Source organism: Ostrea edulis, chromosome 6 (genome assembly GCF_947568905.1).
Source record: "Ostrea edulis chromosome 6, xbOstEdul1.1, whole genome shotgun sequence".
In the NCBI taxonomy this organism is placed as follows: domain Eukaryota; kingdom Metazoa; phylum Mollusca; class Bivalvia; order Ostreida; family Ostreidae; genus Ostrea; species Ostrea edulis.
Genome location: NC_079169.1, coordinates 57,701,958 through 57,721,371, shown reverse-complemented (window position 1 = coordinate 57,721,371; position 19,414 = coordinate 57,701,958). Strand labels below are relative to the sequence as shown.

General features: G+C 35.3%; 1 protein-coding gene across 1 annotated transcript; it reads left to right on the top strand.

Annotated features, from left to right (window-relative positions):
- Positions 1-12,893: 12,893 nt before the first annotated feature.
- Positions 12,894-14,156, top strand: LOC125647275 (acetylcholine receptor subunit alpha-like). The gene has a single exon (XM_048873962.2). It carries the CDS (start codon positions 12,894-12,896, stop codon positions 14,154-14,156), a length of 1,263 nt encoding a protein of 420 aa, XP_048729919.1.
- Positions 14,157-19,414: the final 5,258 nt, after the last annotated feature.

The following is a 19,414-nucleotide window of genomic DNA, read 5'->3' as shown; positions in this document are numbered from 1 at the left end:
TCATCCGCAGTATTAGAAGATACTCAAATATATATATTGGCGTTTTTAAGCATACATTTTCTTAAAAAATAAATATAACATAAAATATTATGGAGTGCCATTGTTTTATTTATATGTATAATATAGATATTCAGTCATAGACAGCGACATTTTTGTTGTTTCATTGATAATTGAATTGAAAATAATCATTTTAACAATTTCAGGAAAAAGATATAAAAATATAAAAAATACTTATGGTATCTTTATAAACATTTGAATATTAAATACCTTCATAAGTAACTGTACTGTTTTGAATTATGAAATGAAATTTTAGTGCAATGAGCAACCTTGATGGTGATGTACATATATTTGAAAGTGAGAATCTGAAATCCCTAATTCTTAACGGTGATAAATTCAGAGAACATTTTCATTAGCGACAGAATTTTATCCGTATTATGAATTATGTCGATGACTAAGCAAAACTATAAGCTAAATATGAAAACGAACTTTACATCTTGTCAGAATGAATAAAAAGTATGAGAGGAATATTAGAATCCCATACTAGACACATCGATACAAGAGTGTGTCATCTATCCGTGTTTAGTAAAGGAAAAGTGAGAAAAGAATTAAATAGGTTGCACAAGGAAGCATGTTTTGGTTTCAGCTGACACAGCTTGTAACAACATTGTCTGTGTTTGTAAGGCTCATTAGTACATGATTCACACCTCGAACAAAAGATTTTGCCCATACCAAGTCCAAGCTTCATGGTTGGGTAACTCTGTCATTGTATTTATAATTATTATACCAATAATTAACAATGATTGATAACAATCAAGGAAGGGCGCCATGCTTTCTGCATATGGTGTTTCAGTTATCAGAATTGGTATGGAAACGTTGAATACTAAAAAAAAAACTTTAGGTGGTTTGAGCGACCAACAGAAACAGATCAGACATGCTGATGGAGCGATATAAGTCTATCTAAGATCTTTACTTTCTCTCCCTCTCTTGTTAATGCATCTGTAATGCCCCATCACTAACACTTAAAGAAAAGCGTGTAAGATGTGTACTCACCATCTTGTGTCCGGGCTTCGGTCACAACACAAGATCTAGACATCCAGCAATTAAACTCATTATTTGAAGCAATTTGAAAGACATTGGGACAGTTTTATAAATATAACTCTATCAGCATATCTGTTCTCTTTCTATTTGCCCAGGTCATCCAAATATTTTCTGTTTTCAAGATCATTTTCATAAATGATATCTAGAAAATGCATCGAAGTATTTTCTATCATGCTGGAAAATGTCCAAAAGAATAGTCTTAATAAGTTCTTAACATGTACGATCAATTGAAAAGACATGGCAGATACTCTTGAAACATGGATGAAGATATATTGAATGTGCAGAAAAATCCTAATAATTCTTAAAACTTACTTACTGTGCACCCTCATCTGGCATTAATTATCAATGCTGATGATCTTGATTAAAGGATAAAAATACGGAAGGGTTATCATAGATTAAACAGAGACCACAAAGAGTTTTCATTTCTTGTGTGAAACATGCACTACGATTTTACCCAAAATTTTGTTTTTCACTTTTAATGATCAAAATCTACTGTCTAATGTGTTTGAAAGATTTCACATGAAAATTAAGGTTATACATTATCACAGAAGCTCATTTTAGAGAGTTTATCATTTGTTTTGTAAACAAAGATTGCAGTATGCTATTGTTTACGAAATTTTCAAAAGAAATGGATATCGATCTAAGTTTATCATATCTTTCACATTTCAAGCAGTTTTGGGGTGAAATGTGTCACCTAAAAGTTAAAATTTGTGACTATGCAAAATTAAGAAGCATTATATTACAAAATCAATATTTCACTTCTTTGTTTGTTTACATAAAAAGACTCGAGTCTTTGTTTACATAACACATATTCAAGGCTAAAATATTGCTTACATTCTTGCATTCAGAAGGTCAAAATTTTGGCTGTCAACATGAAATGAGTTATATTTCTAATGTTTAACATCAAATATGAAAAATGTTTTTATCAAAAATCGTGAACCAGTCCCTTTTTAAAACGGCACCAAATATTTTGGTACCCGAGAAAAGTTTACCAACATATTCTTATTATGTCTCCGAACACAAAGTGTCGGAGACATATTGTTTTTGCTCCGTTTCTTATTAAGGTCTTCCGTCTCCTGCGGAAGACCTTACTATTATTGTTCGCGTTCTTCTTCTTCATTATTATTAATTAAGGTCTTCCGTCTCCTGCGGAAGACCTTACTATTATTGTTCGCGTTCTTCTTCTTCATTATTATTATTATTATTTTCCTTGGTAGTACACGCGTTTTTCTCAGCCATTTCTCGATCGATTTTCACGAAATTTTCAGGAAAGGTGTCTTTTGGTGACGAGACTTTGCTTCCAAAATTTCGTGCTTGACGTCACTTCCGGTCAGGAGTTATCTCTCTTTTAGTGACTTTTTGAAGGGCCTTGCTGTCCACACATCTCCTCCGTTAGTTTTGAAGCTAGAGTCTTGAAATTTCTACACAAGATAGAGTAAACATTTTAGAAGATTTGTGGGGGATTCGATTTTACCGGAGACGATTTGCCTAAACGCTCGCCTGGACCTGAAAAAATGGATGCCAAAATTTTTCGCCGATGTCGGCGATTTTTGACCTTTGATCTCCAATATCTTTTTTTTTGCAAATATTTTGTTAAGACATGTAGAACAAAAGTTGTGCACATTTACAAGATCTTTTCGAAAATATCAAGATTTAGGGGCTAGCCCCTTAAATTAGGGATCTAGAAGGGCTCAAAGTCTAGATCAAATATCTCAAAAATCGTTAATATTTTGGTATAAGTCAAAGAACAAAAAATGTTCATCTCAACAATCCAAATCTATTCATATAAAAATTTAGGTCATATGTTACGTAATAAGGGATTTTAAGGGCCAAAACCATAAATTTTTTACCCCTTGTATCTCGAAAACGACAAATATTTTGAAAAGCAATAAAGAACAAAAGTTGTTCAGAATGATGATCTGAACAATATGCATATTTCGTTTTTACCCTATGTGGCCCCGTTAGGGAGCTACAGTTTGGCCCCTAAAAATTACTTCTAGAAATAACTCGAGAACGGTAAAGAATTTCTAAATAGTTGTTGAACAAAAAATGTTTGAAATGTCATGACCTTTCTTACGATATCAAGCAAAAGGGGCTGACCCTTTAAATTAGGGGCCCAGAAGGGTCCAAAGGTTTATGAGAATATCTCAGAAACTATTAATATTTTGTAATAAGTCATTGAAGCGGAAATGTTCATCTAAACGAGCTTGTTCTTATCAAATCAAAATGTAGGTAATATGTTACGTAATAAGGGATTTTAAGGGCCAAAATCATAAATAATTGACGCCTCATATCTTGAAAACGACAAATATTTTGAAAAGCATTATTGAACAAAAGTTGTTCAGAATGATAATCTAAACAATATGTACATTTCGTTTTTTCCCTATGTGGCCCCGTTAGGGAGCTACAGTTTGGCCCCTAAATATTTCTTGTAGAGATAACTCGAGAACGGTAAAGAATTTCTAAATACTTGTTGAGCAAAAAATGTTTAAAATGACAAGGCCTTTCTTACGATATCAAGCAAAACGGGCTGGCCCTTTAAATTAGGGGTTCAGAAGGGTCCAAATGTTTTTGAGAATATCTCAGAAACTATTAATATTTTATAATAAGTTGTAGAAGCGGAAATGTTCATCTCAACGAGCTTGATCTTATCAAATCAAAAAGTAGGTCATATGTTACGTAATTAGAGATTTTAAGGGCCAAAATCGTAAATATTTGACGCCTCATATTTTTAAAACGACATATTTTTTGAAAAGCATTATTGAACAAAAGTTGTTCAATGTGTCATAACCTATCGATCAATATCAAAAAATGGGTCTGTGGGCCTCATGGCTCGCCTGTAGAGTCGATTTTTGTCGATATCAGTCGATTTCAAAAACTTGTAACTGGTAAATATTTTGTAAGGACATATTGAACAAAAGTTGTTCAGTTTATCGAGATCTATCGATTGATATCAAGAAATAGGCCTATGGTCCTAATGGCTCGCCTGTAGAGTCGATTTTTTGTCGATATCGGTCGATCTCAATAACTTTTTACAGGTAAATATTTTGTAAAGACATATAGAACTAAAGTTGTTGAGTCTATAGAGGGCTAACAAATGACATCAAGAAATAGGCCCGCGGGCCTTATGGCTCGCCTGGAGAGTCGAATTTCAAACGAATTTCACCGCAACTTTGCTTCAGAAGCTTATGATATGAAAAATTGATTATATCTAAAGTGTCTTAAAGTCGGAAACTAAATTGGGACTCATTTGTCTTTTTTTTTTTTTTTTTTAACTCCGAGTGCATCAACAAATCGGACGGAAGACCTACTCGTTGCTCGCAACGAGATCGTGTCTAGTTATTCTTCTTATTGTTATTATTCCTCTTCTTTAGTGAGAAATTTGTCCGACCGATTTTGTGAAAGTGCTTCGACAGATCCACCTCAAACTTTGTGAGCTGATAGGTGGTCACTAGGAGGGGTGCATTCAACTTTTCAAATTTTCAAAATGGCCGCCGTTTCATGATGGCGGCCAAAAAACGTCAAAAACTCAAGGTTGTCCGATTTCAACCAAATTCGATTTCTAGGGTAATTTAGTGACCCCAAGTCCATTTCCACCATCAAAATTTTTTTTTGAGCCGTCATTTTCAAAATGGCCGCCATACACCGAAATATTTGAAAATGTTAAAATCTCTACAACATTTGGGTTCTGGGGTAAATGGAGGGTCCACAATTCATTTCTATCATCAGTATTTCCTTCCAATCAATTTTTAAATGTTCCAAAATGGACGCCATTGAAGAAAATGGCGGCCAAAAATCAAGTCCGTCGGATTTCAACCAAATTCAGTTTTTAGGGTTTTTTGAGAATCCTGAGTGCATATCTGGCATCAAAAAGCATTTCTGACATGGGGAGGTGTTCGGAGACATTTGTGTTGGCATCCCAACACAGTTATAGCTCGTTATTATTGTTCTTTTTCTTACCGATTTTGTGCACGCGATTTCTCAAAAACGGCTCGATAGATTTTCATGAAACTTTCAGGAAAAATGTGAAATAGGATTTTCTAGAACAGTTTTTTTTTAGTTTTGCCAAAATCACTTCCGGTCGCAAATTACGGCCGAATTTCCGGTTTTCAAATGACATTTTGTCCGGGCGTTTTCTCATAAACGGTTAAAAATTGGGTCTTCAAACTTTCAGGAATGATAGATGGTGACTTGTAGCTGTGCAATAGGGTATTATCATTGCAATCCGTCACTTCCGGCCGTCACCGGAAGTGAACAAAAGAAACGTCAAATTTCAAACTAATGCTTTTGAAACAAAACTTGCATAGATTAATTAGATATCTTTCGGCGTTTCAGAAAATGTTAGACTTACCGGAAGTTTAACCAACAACTTCCGGTTTTTAGAGAAAAACTTCGAAAAAATGGTCTTTGTTTGTCCTCGTATATCTCGTTTATTTATCAAACTTTTCATACGATATTTACAGATATTATTGACATTATCCATGTTAAGAGAAGCCTATAACACTATTTCAAAATTCACTTCCGGTCACAAGTTACGGCCGAAATTCTGTTTTTCAAATGATATTTTGTCCGGGCGTTTACTGATAAACGGTTAATGATTGAGTCTTCAAACTTTCAGGGATGATAGATAATGATTTGTAGCTGTGCAATAGGGTATTATCATTGCCATCCGTCACTTCCGGCCGTCACCGGAAGTGAACAAAAGAAAGGTAATATTTCACAATAATGCTTTTGAAACAAAACTTGCATAGATTAATTAGGTCTCTTTCGGCGTTTCAGAAAATGTTAAACTTTAAGGAAGTTTAATCAGCAACTTCCGGTTTTAAGAGAAAAACTTCAAAAAATTGGTCTTTTTTTGTCCTCGTATATCTCGCTTAGTTATCAACATTTTAATACGATGTTTCAAGATATTATTGACATTAGCCATCTTTGTAGAACTCTTTAATACTATTTCAAAATTCTCTTCCGGTCTCAAGTTACCGCCGAATTTTCGTTTTTCAAATAACATTTTGTTCGAGCGTTTTCTCCTAAACGATTAACGATTGAGTCTTTACACTTTCAGGAATGATAGATAGTGACATGTAGCTCTGTAATAAAGGTTTATCATTGCTATCCGTCACTTCCGGCCGTCACCGGAAGTGAACAAAAGAAATGTCAAATTTCAGAGTTATGCTTTTGAAACAAAACTTGCATAGGTTCATTGGGTCTCTTTCGGAGTTTCAGAAAATGTTAGACTTACCGGAAGTTTAACCTACAACTTCCGGTTTTTAGAGGAACCCTTGGAAAAAATGCTCTTTCTTTGTTCTCATATATCTGGCTTATCTATCAACTTTTTAATACGATGTTTACAGATATCATTGACATTATCCATTTCTGGGATACCCTTTTAATACTATTTCAAAATTCACTTCCGGTCGCGAGTTAGGGCCGAATTTCCGTTTTTCAAATGACATTTTCGTCGGCCGTTTTTTCATAAACAGTTAATAATAGAGTTTTTCAACTTTCAGGATATGATTGGTGGTGACTTGTAGCTTTCTAAAAAGATTTATAATTGTCATCCGTCACTTCCGGCCGCCACCGAAAGTGAACGAAAGAAACGTCAAATAAATTTACACTTTTCAAACAAAATGTGTGCTTGAAATAATTAAGTGTCTTTTGGAGTTTCAGAAAATGTTAGACTTACCGGAAGTCTAACCAGTAACTTCCGGTTTTTAAGAGAAAAACTTCGAAAAATTCGTCTTTCTTTGTCCTCGTATATCTTGTTTATTTATCAATCTTTTAGTACGATATTTACAGATATTATTGACATTATCCATCTCAAGAGAACACTATTTCAAAATTCACTTCCGGTCGCAAGTTACGGCCGAATGTCTGTTTTTCAAATGACATTTTGTCCGGGCGTTTCTCATAGACTCTTAACGAATGAGTCTTTACACTTTTAGGAATGATATATAGTGACCTTTAACTTTGTAATAGCGAGCGCAGCGAGCCAGCGCGGAGCGCTGGCTCGTACTGCGAGCTCTAATGACTAGAGCGCGGGAACTAATCCGAGCTAAATCTCAACCTCTAACAAGAATTTTTTTTTGACGCCAATCCCAGAAGTCCCTGGTACAAAATGGCGGATGGTTCGATTCGTAAAATAATAATAAAAAAAATCTTTGAAGTATTACAAACCTTTCTTATTTGAAAGGAAAGGATGACAATCATATTCTTCCCCCTTTCTTTTTCTTTTTAAAATATTATCTAAAGAAATGTAAACAGTCACGTCACAACTACCAGTCTACGTCACAACACGCTCGTTGCATTTCCCGCTAAACTGATTCCTACATTGGCGAGAAGAGCAAGACAGTAATCCTACGTATTGACAGTGAACCAGATCAGTTTTCCTTGTTTTCAATATAATTTTTTTGAAAATGTATTCAGATATGCTGCGCTCGCCCCAACGGTCACACCGTAATCAAATTAAGGTTCATCGTTGTCATCCGACACTTCCGGCCGTCAACGGAAGTGAACAAAAGAAACGTTAAATATCAACTTTATACTTTTGAAACAAAATGTGCATGGAATAAGTAAGTGTCTTTTGGAGTTTCAGAAAATGTAACACTTAACGGAAGTTTAAACAAGAACTTCCGGTTTTTAAAGAAAAACTTTCAAAAATTGTTCTTTCTTTGCTATCATATCTCTCGCTTATAAATCAAGTGTTTCATATGATTTTCACATATGTAAATGACATCCTCCATCTTTAGAGTATAGTTTTTTTTAAATTCACTTCCGTTCGTTAAATATTTACGATTTCCGGGTTTTTTTTTCTGATGGCGTTTTCTCATAAATAATCAAAGATTGGGTCTTGAAACTTTCAGAAATGTTAGGTGGTGTCTTGTAAATGTGACATACGTGTTTCAATTTTGTTGCTGTCACTTCCGTCATCCACCGGAAGTACCATAAAAATATGTAATTTTCATTTTTTTTAAATTCTAATGCTCATAACATTATTTGATAGAGTGTAACAAGTCATACCATTTCCACCGGAAGTTGGTGGTTAGAAACCGGAAGTGGTTCGAAAACTCAGTATTTTTCATGGAAAGTTTTAGTGTGGGTTCCTACGCTGTCCATTTGGGGATTTTTAATCGTTTTATGGACTCCTGATATACTCGAAAGTGAATAAAATAAAACCGAAATTGTTTATAATTGATCAATCATGTCTTACATGTACGTGTTTATTTCTTTCATGTATAGTCGTTCTTCACTAATTGAATTCTTCCAGTTAAGATCCCATCTCGTCAGAAATTGGACGGAAGACCTATTCGTTGCTCGCAACGAGATCATTTCTAGTTTTCTTCTTCTTATTCTTATTATTCCTCTTCTTTAGTGAGAAATTTGTCCGACCGATTTTGTGAAAGTGCTTCGACAGATCCACCTCAAACTTTGTGAGCTGATAGGGGGTCACTAGGAGGGGTGCATTCAACTTTTCAAATTTTCAAAATGGCCGCCGTTTCAAGGTGGCAGCCAAAAAACGTCAAAAGCTCAAGGTTGTCGGATTTCAACCAAATTCGATTTCTAGGGTAATTTAGTGACCCCAAGTCCATTTCCACCATCAAAATTTTTTTGAGCCGCCATTTTCAAAATGGCCGCCATATACCGAAATCTTTGAAAGTGTTAAAATCTCTACAACGTTTAGGTTCTGGGGTAAATGGAGGGTCCACAAATCATTTCTAGCATCAGTATTTCCTTCCAATCAATTTTCAAATGTTTCAAAATGGACGCCATTGAAGAAAATGGCGGCCAAAAATCAAGTCCGTCGGATTTCAACCAAATTTAGTTTTTAGGGTTTTTTGAGAATCCTGAGTGCATATCTGGCATCAAAAAGCATTTCTGACATGGGGAAGTGTTCGGAGACATTTGTGTTGGCATCCCAACACAGTTATAGCTCGTTATTCTTATTCTTTTCTTCTTATTTTTCCTCTTCTTTAGTGAGAAATTTGTCCGACCGATTTTGTGAAAGTGCTTCGACAGATCTACTTCAAACTTTGTGAGCTGATAGGGAGTCACTAGGAGGGGTGCATTCAACTTTTCAAATTTTCAAAATGGCCGCCGTTTCATGATGGCGGCCAAAAAACGTCAAAAACTCAAGGTTGTCGGATTTCAACCAAATTCGATTTCTAGGGTAATATGGTCACCCCGAGTCCATTTCCACCATCAAAATTTTTTTGAGCCGCCATTTTCAAAATGGCCGCCATATACCGAAATATTTCAAAGTGTTAAAATCTCTACAATATTTGGGTTCTGGGGTAAATGGAGGGTCCACAATTCATTTCTATCATCAGTATTTCCTTCCAATCAATTTTCAAATGTTTCAAAATGGACGCCATTGAAGAAAATGGCGGCCAAAAATCAAGTCCGTCGGATTTCAACCAAATTCAGTTTTTAGGGTTTTTTGAGAATCCTGAGTGCATATCTGGCATCAAAAAGCATTTCTGACATGCGGAAGTGTTCGGAGACATTTGTGTTGGCATCCCAACACAGTTATAGCTCGTTACAATTGTATTTTAAACAAACTTAACATTAATTCCACATTTGGTAATTCTACTTATGCTCCTAGTTCCCTTTCAAAAGACGAAATTGGTCAAAACCAATCTATATTTCCGTCAATGAGACGAATGAATATAAGATAGAGTACGTATCCTGGATCCCAAAACTTCACAAAAACTCTTACAGAGATACATTGCTAGATACAGTAACTTTTCTAACAAGCCCCTCTCTTAGCTCCTCACGAAAATATTAACAACTGTGAAGGAGAAACTTCAAACCTATTGTGCCACAACATTTGTCAGAAGTGGTGTAAATCAATTGTGGATTATAAAGATTTGAAATTATAAAACTTTTTTCCAATAAACATCAGTGGTATTTGGTGATCAGATCTTCCAACAGTCTGTTGGAATTCCCATGGGCACGAATTGTGCTCCTTTGTTAGCTGACCTGTATTCATATTCAAATGAAGCAAACTTTATTCAAAAACTTCTACGTGAGAAGAAAATATCTCATGCAGTGGCTTTCAATTCGACATTTAGATATATCGACGACGTTTTGGCAATTATTAACAATAATAACTTTCATTCATATGTCGATTATTTATATCCCTCTGAGCTCGAAGTAAAAGACGTCACAGAGCCGTCTACTTCTGCTTCATACTTTGATATTTTATTGAAAGTAGACATTAACAGCAAACTGACAATTCAACGGTATGACAAACGAGATAATTTCAGCTTCTCCATCGTCAACTTCCCATATTTATGTAGCAATATTCCGTTATCACCTGCATGTGGTGTTTATATATCTCAACTGATTCGATATGCAAGAGCTTGTTCTACGTATGGTCAGTTTTTAAATCGAGGTAAGCTCCTGGCAAACAAGTTGATGGTACAGGGATTTCAACAGTCTCGATTGAAGTCAGCATTTCGCAAATCCTATGGTCTTAATAACATTCTAGTTTGTCAATACAACCTATCATTGAATCAAATGCTGTCTGACGTGTTTCATACCGATTGTTAGACCGTTCTTGGCACACTGATTTTGACTACGGATAACTCCGTTGACCAGATCAGGATACAGGGCTCACGGCGGTGACCGGTCAGCGCGGGGGGGGGGGGGGGGGTACTCTTCCTGGGCACCTTATCCCGCCTCTCGTGTGTCCGGGGTTCCGTGTTTGCCCAGCTGTCTATTTTGTATTGCTTGTAGTAGTTATGAGATTGATCACTGTTCGTTATATTCACCTTTCAACATTATTGTTTAAAATATGTATTTCGCAAATATATGATCGTTGGGTAAAATGCTAGCTGATATGATTCATACGAATTGCTAGGCCGGTTTTTACATACTTATTTTGAATACAGATTACTTAGTTTACCTGATCAAGATATAAGGCTTACGGCGGGTGTAACTGGTGAACAGGGAATGCTTACTGCTGCTAGGTACCTGATCCTATATCTAGGGTGTCCAAGGTCGAAAGGTTAAAGTCCCGCTTGCGGAAGGTCAGGATCGAATCCCGGCCGCGACAGACCCAAATCGTTACAGTTCAATTGCTCAGCATCAGGTGTGAATGTCACGAGTCTTTGGAGATGACCATAAAAACGGATGTCCCGTGTCACAGCAGGTGTGGCACGCTAAAGAACCCGCACTGCCGTAAGCCCCGAGCAAAGGCCAAAATTTGAAGCCCCTCACCGGTCTCGGTGACGTCATCATATGAGTGAAAAATTCTCGAGAGAGATGTTAAACAATATGAAAGGTGAAGATAGCGAACAGTGATCAATCTCATAACTCTTATAAGCAATACAAAATAGAGTTGGGCAAACACGGACCCCTGGGGTGGTATCAGGGTTACAATCAATCCATATGAGTGAAAAATTCTCGAGAGGAAGTTAAACAATATACAATATATCAATCAAACCGAGGGTCTGTGCTGCCGTACTCTCAATCTTGTATTCTTTATAGGAATTGTGATATTGATCATTGTTCGTTACTTTACTTTTTTCATACATCACTTACTCGAATTGGCAATTGGCAATTGCGGTAACCTATTGTTTAGTGTATTTGCCTCGTAACTAGAATGTCACAGATTCGTTTCTTGATCCAGGCATCACGTCAAATCGAAGACGATTGTTCCTTGGCGAAATAGCTGGCATTACATATGTCAAGTATTCTTCATTTGATTTAAAGAAGTCCAAAATTTAGCAAACGAGGCTAATGAAATGTAATATTTTGACATTTATTTATCAATTTAAAGATAGTAGATGTTTATTTGCTTCGTGCAAGAAATTATGAGCAATGAAACTTTCACCATCTTGTACCTTGCAATGTCCTCTCTAGCCCAGAAACTGAACTGGTTAATACAAAATTTGTGTACCAATTTTGATGAACCCGCTTGTCTTGGATGTAATCACAAATGCTCGCAATCGACATTAAAATTCTTCCACTACGGCTTATCGTGGATATGGGATTAAAATCAAATCTGGTTTATAACTTTAGTTATAAAAACATTTTTATTCCTTACTAGGAAGTCAATGGGTGTCTTTCACTCGTACAAAATTCCATTGATTAAATTCACTAATAATACTTTTGCTAAATGTCTGTTAAAATGATACTTATCATGTTAACAGTTCTTCCGATGCAAAATTGTAAACAAAAAACATGTATGTATCATAGTCTACAGAAAATCAGTTTTGTTAGTTTTTCTTTTTTTAAGTCAGTCTACTAACAAATCAGTCCATATCCCAAGGATTTCAATAGTTTCTTTAAAATCAGAAATTATATTACCGTTACCATGATCTTGCTTGCACATACAACCTGTCATTGGATCGAATATTCTCTGCCACGATTCATACAAAGTGCTAGGCCATTCTTTTCATACTGATTTAGACTATAGATTACTTTGTTCATGTGATCAAGATAAAAAGCTCACAGCAATTGTGACTGGTCAAAAGTGGATGTTTCCTACTGCTATGCACCCGATTCATTTAACGTGATTCAAGTTATCCGTGTTTGCCCCTGTTTGGTGGTGTTTTCTTAAGATCTATGAGATTAACCACTGTTAGTTGTCTTCAACTTCTTCTTTGCAAACAGAAGTACCCGCCTATTGCAATTTTGACAATTCAGAAATTCATCAATTGATATACTTAGGATTTTAAAGCGGTTTACCTTGGGGGATGCAAAAGGATCAATATGCCATATGGACTCCAACTCTTGGACTTTCAATCAACCATTATCATTGTATTTCTTAAAATACTTAAATAACATTCACCATGAACCGTTATACGTGTTGGTTCCCTTTGCTGATCTGCGGACTCTTACTGTGTACTATCCATGCTATGCAATACTCTGACGCCGAAGCACTGCTACAAGCCATCTTTAAGAACTACTCAAATGATCTTCGTCCAAATAAGAATTTTGAAGAACCTACTGATGTTTCTGTTTACCCTCTTATTTTTTCTATAAATGATTTTGACGAAGTCTCCGGAGTTCTATCTGTTGTGTGCGCGTTTTCGCTAACATGGAATGATTTTCGATTGACCTGGAAACCGGGTAACTATGGTGGCATCACCGAATTTCCTATTACGCCGAAGAAAATTTGGATTCCGAATCTACTTTTGATTAATCCAGCAAATAAAATGGAAGCTATTGGAAGTGCTGATTTTGTAGGGAATGTAAATTATAACGGCCTCGTCTCCTGGTTACCCGGATGTCTGATTCAGACTGTGTGCAGTGTTAATATATATGAATTTCCTTTCGATACACAGAAATGTTCTTTTAATTTAGCTCTGTGGGGATATTCGCCATTACAAGCTAGAGTGATTCCATTTGACAATACGTCCTATGTGGATACAACATTTTATTCTTCTAATGCTAAATGGGCATTAGAAGGAACTGGAATGAAAGGACACGCTTTAGGAGATTACGATAATTTAATCCAAGTGCAGTTGATTTTGAAGAGGAAATCTCTGTACTTTGTTATGAACATGTTGGCCCCCATCTTACTCCTGTCCTTACTGAATCCTCTGGTTTTTGTGTTGCCCGTTGACAGTGGAGAGCGTGTGTCCTATGCTATCACGATCTTTCTGTCCTTTGCTGTCTTCATGACACTGCTCAGCGACAATATTCCAAAATCTTCTGAGCCAATGTCTTTAATGTCGTATTTCCTTATAGAGACTATGGGTATGAGCACACTGATATGCGTTTTGACTGTTATCACGATGAATTTTCATTTCAAAGAGTCTCAATCACGAGTGTCCAGGAAAGCTGTGATTATTTTAAATGTTCTACGATTTCAGTTTCTGTGTCAATTATGTGAAAAACACACAAAGATATCTAAAGTATATGACAACGCGGAATTGGGAGACATTTCTATACAAAACATAACTAATGAAGACAAATTACAAAATGAAGAAGCAGGAGAGGAAATAAGTTGGAAGACACTAGCAGAGGGATACGACAGTGTAATGATGTACTATTTTTACTTCTTTGTCTTTCTACAGTGGTTCATCTTCAGCTCTATTTTAGCGTTTTAAATTGGATCCACATGTACCAAATGAAGAAAAACAGTCATCACACATGTAGGATGAGGTTGTTGTTTCAAAGAAGATATTGAGAAAGCGTAGGTGGTAAAAACATTTGCGCTTGAACAAGGAATAAAATTATACATGTGAAAAAGAATTGGTGATAGATTTAGTGATAAGTCTTTTATCTCCTTATTATCAAGTCATAATACTCACTTTATAATAAAAGTTGTATCACTATCAATTGTACATCGGGTAAAAGTTTCATTCTTTCTTTCTTTGAGTAGAAATACAGTCCTTTGGAGAGCAATAGCATTCAAAAGCTTCCCAGTTTTCATATGAAATACACAAATCTATAAACATGTAAATGCATAATAATAATCCTATTAAATTGGTCGACGTTTATCTTGGCCCTGGTTCAGTTACACTAAACAGAATGTGTGTGCATTGCAACCTACAATTGAATTAAGTAGAATGTGCAACATTGATTATCATTTCTAAGTTGAATTTCTTACCCCAATTCATAAACTGAAGTCTGTGATAGATACAAGTGATTGGAAATTGTAAAACCGTCTGCACTTTCACTAATGACAGCCATTTTGACCGGTGTCAGGGCTCAGCTAATAGTCAACCAAAACATAACAGGCATTTTTTCTTAATCCTTTTCTGCATATCTTGACAAGTATACGGAATTTTGGGATTAACTTTGATAGTAATGTAAATTGATTATGCATGATTAAATCCGAATACAGAGTAGAATTTTATACCATTTGATTTATTGTTGGGGGGGGGGGGTTTCCATCGGCAAATCTGGGTACTCTATATCTAAAACTCTATACCTTTACTCGTTAATAGTGCATTGGAACCAAAGCGATATAATTGCCTGTGACTTTTACCGTAAATCAACCAATATTATGTCTCCATCAATTTTGCCCAAAACATTACTCTACTTCTTTGAAAGTTTTAAGCAGGTCATTTGAAGAAGGCAAAGCAAGGTCATTCTTGGATTTTTCAGCACCGGAATATTACCTATCACGGGTCTTTTAATCCATCATGGGTTACGAGTGAAAATTCTTCCGAATCATGGTATGGTTCTTTAAAATGGAATTTAGCAACGAAGGAACAATCCGCCAATGTAAACACGATTCTTGGTCAGAACATACTGCATTATATTTCAAGTTCAAGTCAAGGGTGTTTCCCTTAAAGTATACTTCTGCTATGTTACATCCGTACCTTTTAATTATATGAAGAGGAAAATCATTGTCAAAAATTGATGAAGAGTGTAATACGAATATGAAAACCTATATCTTGTAATAGGAATACCTAAACGTTACAACAAAACTACATTTTATTTATCCTTCTGTGTTAAGTAAACCAGAAGTGATGAAACAATTTGATAAGTTACATGAAAAATATACATTTGTTAGCTGACAAATCTTGAAACAACATTGTCTTTGTTTGTAAGGCTCATTCTTACAGTTGTATTTTAAACGAACTTTGTTTTAATCCACATTTGAAACAACTTTTACAACAAATTTCCTTTCAAAAGACGAAATTCTTCAATATCATGTTTCAGTTTAAATACATTTGATGTGACCGATCGACAGGGGATGGTTACTCCTCCTAGGCATCTGATCCAACCTCTGGTATATCTAGGGATCCGTGTTTGCCAAACTCTCTATTTTGTATTCCTTAAAGAAGTTATGAGGTTGATCACTGTTCATTATCTTCATCTTTCATCCCAGTCAGTGGGACGACTGACTATGAGTTGTCACCGTACCTGTATGGATTCAGAAGCTTCCAAAAACCCTAAAACACATACACATTGTAAGATCTAGTAAATCTTCTATCACGCCCTTATCTTTACTGTACACGAATACATCAAGTGGTATGAAGGAGAAAACTTAGATGTACTGTGCCACAACATATGTGAGATGTGGTGTAAATGAGGGATGGATTCTCAAAAAATTTAGAGAACTTTTAGTAAATAATCTACAAACAACAACGTCAAAGTGTACGGCTTTTCAATCCTTTACATTATCCTTCCCCATGACAAATCATAGATGCAGCTCAGTTTAGACTTCCCAAATATTCACAGTTGTACCTCAGCGCACATCACACCTTATGACATAAAGTCAGCCATGGTCGTTATAACGATCTCATTTACTAATACAATCTGTCATTGGGTCAAATGCTTTCTGACGTGTTCCGTACCAATCTTAAGGATGTTCTTTACACATTGATTTTGACTATGGATTACTCTGTTCGCCTGATCAAGGTATATTGCTCACGGTAGGTGTGACCAATCTACAAGTGATACTTGATCCTTGTATGCACCTGATCCAACCTCATGTGTGTCCAGGATCCGTGTGTGCCCTTTTCTTAATTTTGTATTCTTTATAGGAGTTATGAGATTGATTACTGTTCGTAATACTTACTTTTTCATCTTAATGAAAAGGTACGTCACAACGTAGACGTCTACAGTCATATAGCGGGAAAATATCTTGACTTTATTTACTACAGCTAGCATGTGATGAGTTCTATACGTTTCATGTTCCTTGTCAAATGTTTTTCAAATGATTATGTATTATTTATCTTTGGTATTCTGTAAGTCGTCATTTTTTATATATATAGTATGCGGATAGATAATTTGATATCATTATATTCTGACCTTGAAATCTACCCTAATCTACATGTACGATGACCTTGAAATCTATCCTAATCTACATGTACGATTACCTTGAAATCTACGCTAATCTTCATGTACGATGCGTTTAATATGCATTACATGTATTTGCATTCGCATTAAAAAGCTCACTGTATGTAAGCAGTGAGAAAGGTGTATCTGCTATGGTCAGTAGTACAATTTTTCGATGTACATTCTAATTATGATTACATTGTATATGTTTGAAAAGTTACTGGAGCAACTTCTGATTTATAGAAATGTGGGCAAAACCGATAATTCGTCCATGACTGTTGATATCTTGTTACATTTGAGTATGCACTTGCTCCCAGAACTGTGTATATCATTAAAAGTTCAGGTTGTAGCCCGAATGTAACTGCGCGTTTGCTTAATTAATCAACACATATTGATGTTTGCAAAAATAAAGATTAGTGTTACGTGATAATAAGCTGACGTCACAGGAAATTACAATGTAGGAAATGTAAGATAAATCAGTCGCAGTCAACATATGGGTAATATTGTTAAGGTGGGAATGAGATGTAATTTTTACACTAAAATTATAGTGCATTTTGCTATGGAAGCTATTATCCTAATTATGTACTGGAATTTTTGACATCATAGGCAGATGAAAGGTGAAGATAACTAACAGTGATCAATCTCATAACTCCCATAAGCAATACAAAATAGGTGATAATTGATTGTTGCTACATAAATATGGGAAGTTGACGATGGAGAAGCTGAAATCATCCCGTTTGTCATAAAGTTGAGTTGGTAGTTTGCCGTTAATATCTATTTTCAATAAAATATTTTAGTATGAAGCAAAACTGGACGACTCTGTGGTCTTTAAAGGACACAACGCATGTTTCTAAACTTTTTCATTTTTTCAGCAAAATTAACTCTTTTTATGCCTAAAACTACTTTAAATGTGTTTGAAATGAAATATTTTGCGTAGTTTTCGAGTTTGAAAGCGATGAAATTCAAATCTTGCGATATGCATATTTTCTTTCGCTAGTTTACGCGCCATTTTGTGTGACGTCATATGCGCCCTCGGGTTTGAAAACATCTATTAGCCATTTCATAAACAGATTAGATTTAATCAACAAAAAACCAATTGTCACGTTAACGGCTTGTAAATAATAATGCATTAAGATGTTTTGTGCCGTGCTCGGGTGTACTAGTTGTCGGTAGAAAGGATTTAGACTGAGTATTTTTCAATTTTTCGAAGGAAGGTACGAGAAAAAAGACGTGGATAATTTTTTTGTTGGAGCAAGAACTTTACCTTAAAAAACACAACCAGTCACCTTTTCAAACATCGCTTGGACAGAGACCCTGATAAACTGCGAGAAAATGGATATATCGAAGCTATAAGCACTGGTAAGCCTATAGCATACATTTTGTTTTGCTCTTCAAATTCAATACACACTCGGATCAACTGACCTTCACCTTGTAACAACATATATCGACGATACAATGTAACTTCTACCAACTGGTAGATTTACAACAAAAAATAAAGATACAAAATAATTGAACTTTTAATTATACAAATAATAGAATATTGTATTTCCTAACTTTAGATTGAATTATAAAATTATTTCTTTATTGAACTCGTAGCATCTTGAGTGCGTCAGTAGGCTATAACGACGTGCTCCGACTTCGTACTTCCTAAAGACGTGCAGATCACAATTCAAAAATAGTAATAAGATTGCTTTATCAAAATAAAATAATGTGATTACCACTTTAAATTTGAATATTTTTATTGATTTATGTGTGTGTTGTCTTTTTCTTTCTTTCCGAAATGCACGCGTGACAATAGCTTGGCATAGGGCCTAGTTGTCAACAATTTAACGTATCATAATTTGTCTAATCCAAAAATAAATAATGATTGCAGTGTTTATTTTAGAAAAACAGCGCCAATTACAGATGTATAAAGGAATAACATCCCCAAACAGTTTGTAGACAGCGACCCATATAAACATTATTTACTCACAATTTTGCCGATTTCATACACGCTTTACTCGCTATATTTGGGTATTTACATCGTTATATGTGTGCACTGGTGGCGAACACATATAAAACTCGGACAATTTATCAACATCGATTTAAATGTTACCCATGGTAAATTAATTAGGCCCCTAAAAGTTGAGTTTTTAATAATATCTCGCAGTACTTTCACAATCCGAAGGGCGCATGTGACGTCACTGTACCACGTGACTACCTACCTAATTAACTTGACTTTTTGAAATCGGGGCTTAGATTTAAGTCTGTATTGTGGTTAATTATCGCAAAATTTCGCCGAACGAACTATTAGAATTAATTACTATAAGCATAAAGAAGACAAAATGCATGTAATATTGTATACTTTGAAAACATGAGATATGTCCTTTAAGGATGATATTCCTTCCGTATTATGACACCAGTTCCTTAAGCTCAAATTTACAAACAAAGAAATATATGCCGTCAACATAAGCAACATTCTTCGTCATAAAAGAGTTCAGTCGTGTATTTCAACTTATTTCAAGTTCAAGTCTACACCCAGTATTTCCTACAAATATACTTCTGTTATTGCATCCAAACTTTTTAATTATAA

Coding starts and splice junctions, on each gene's coding strand:
- LOC125647275 (XM_048873962.2), top strand. CDS start 12,894: ATGAACCGTTATACGTGTTGGTTCCCTTTGCTGATCTGCGGACTCTTA.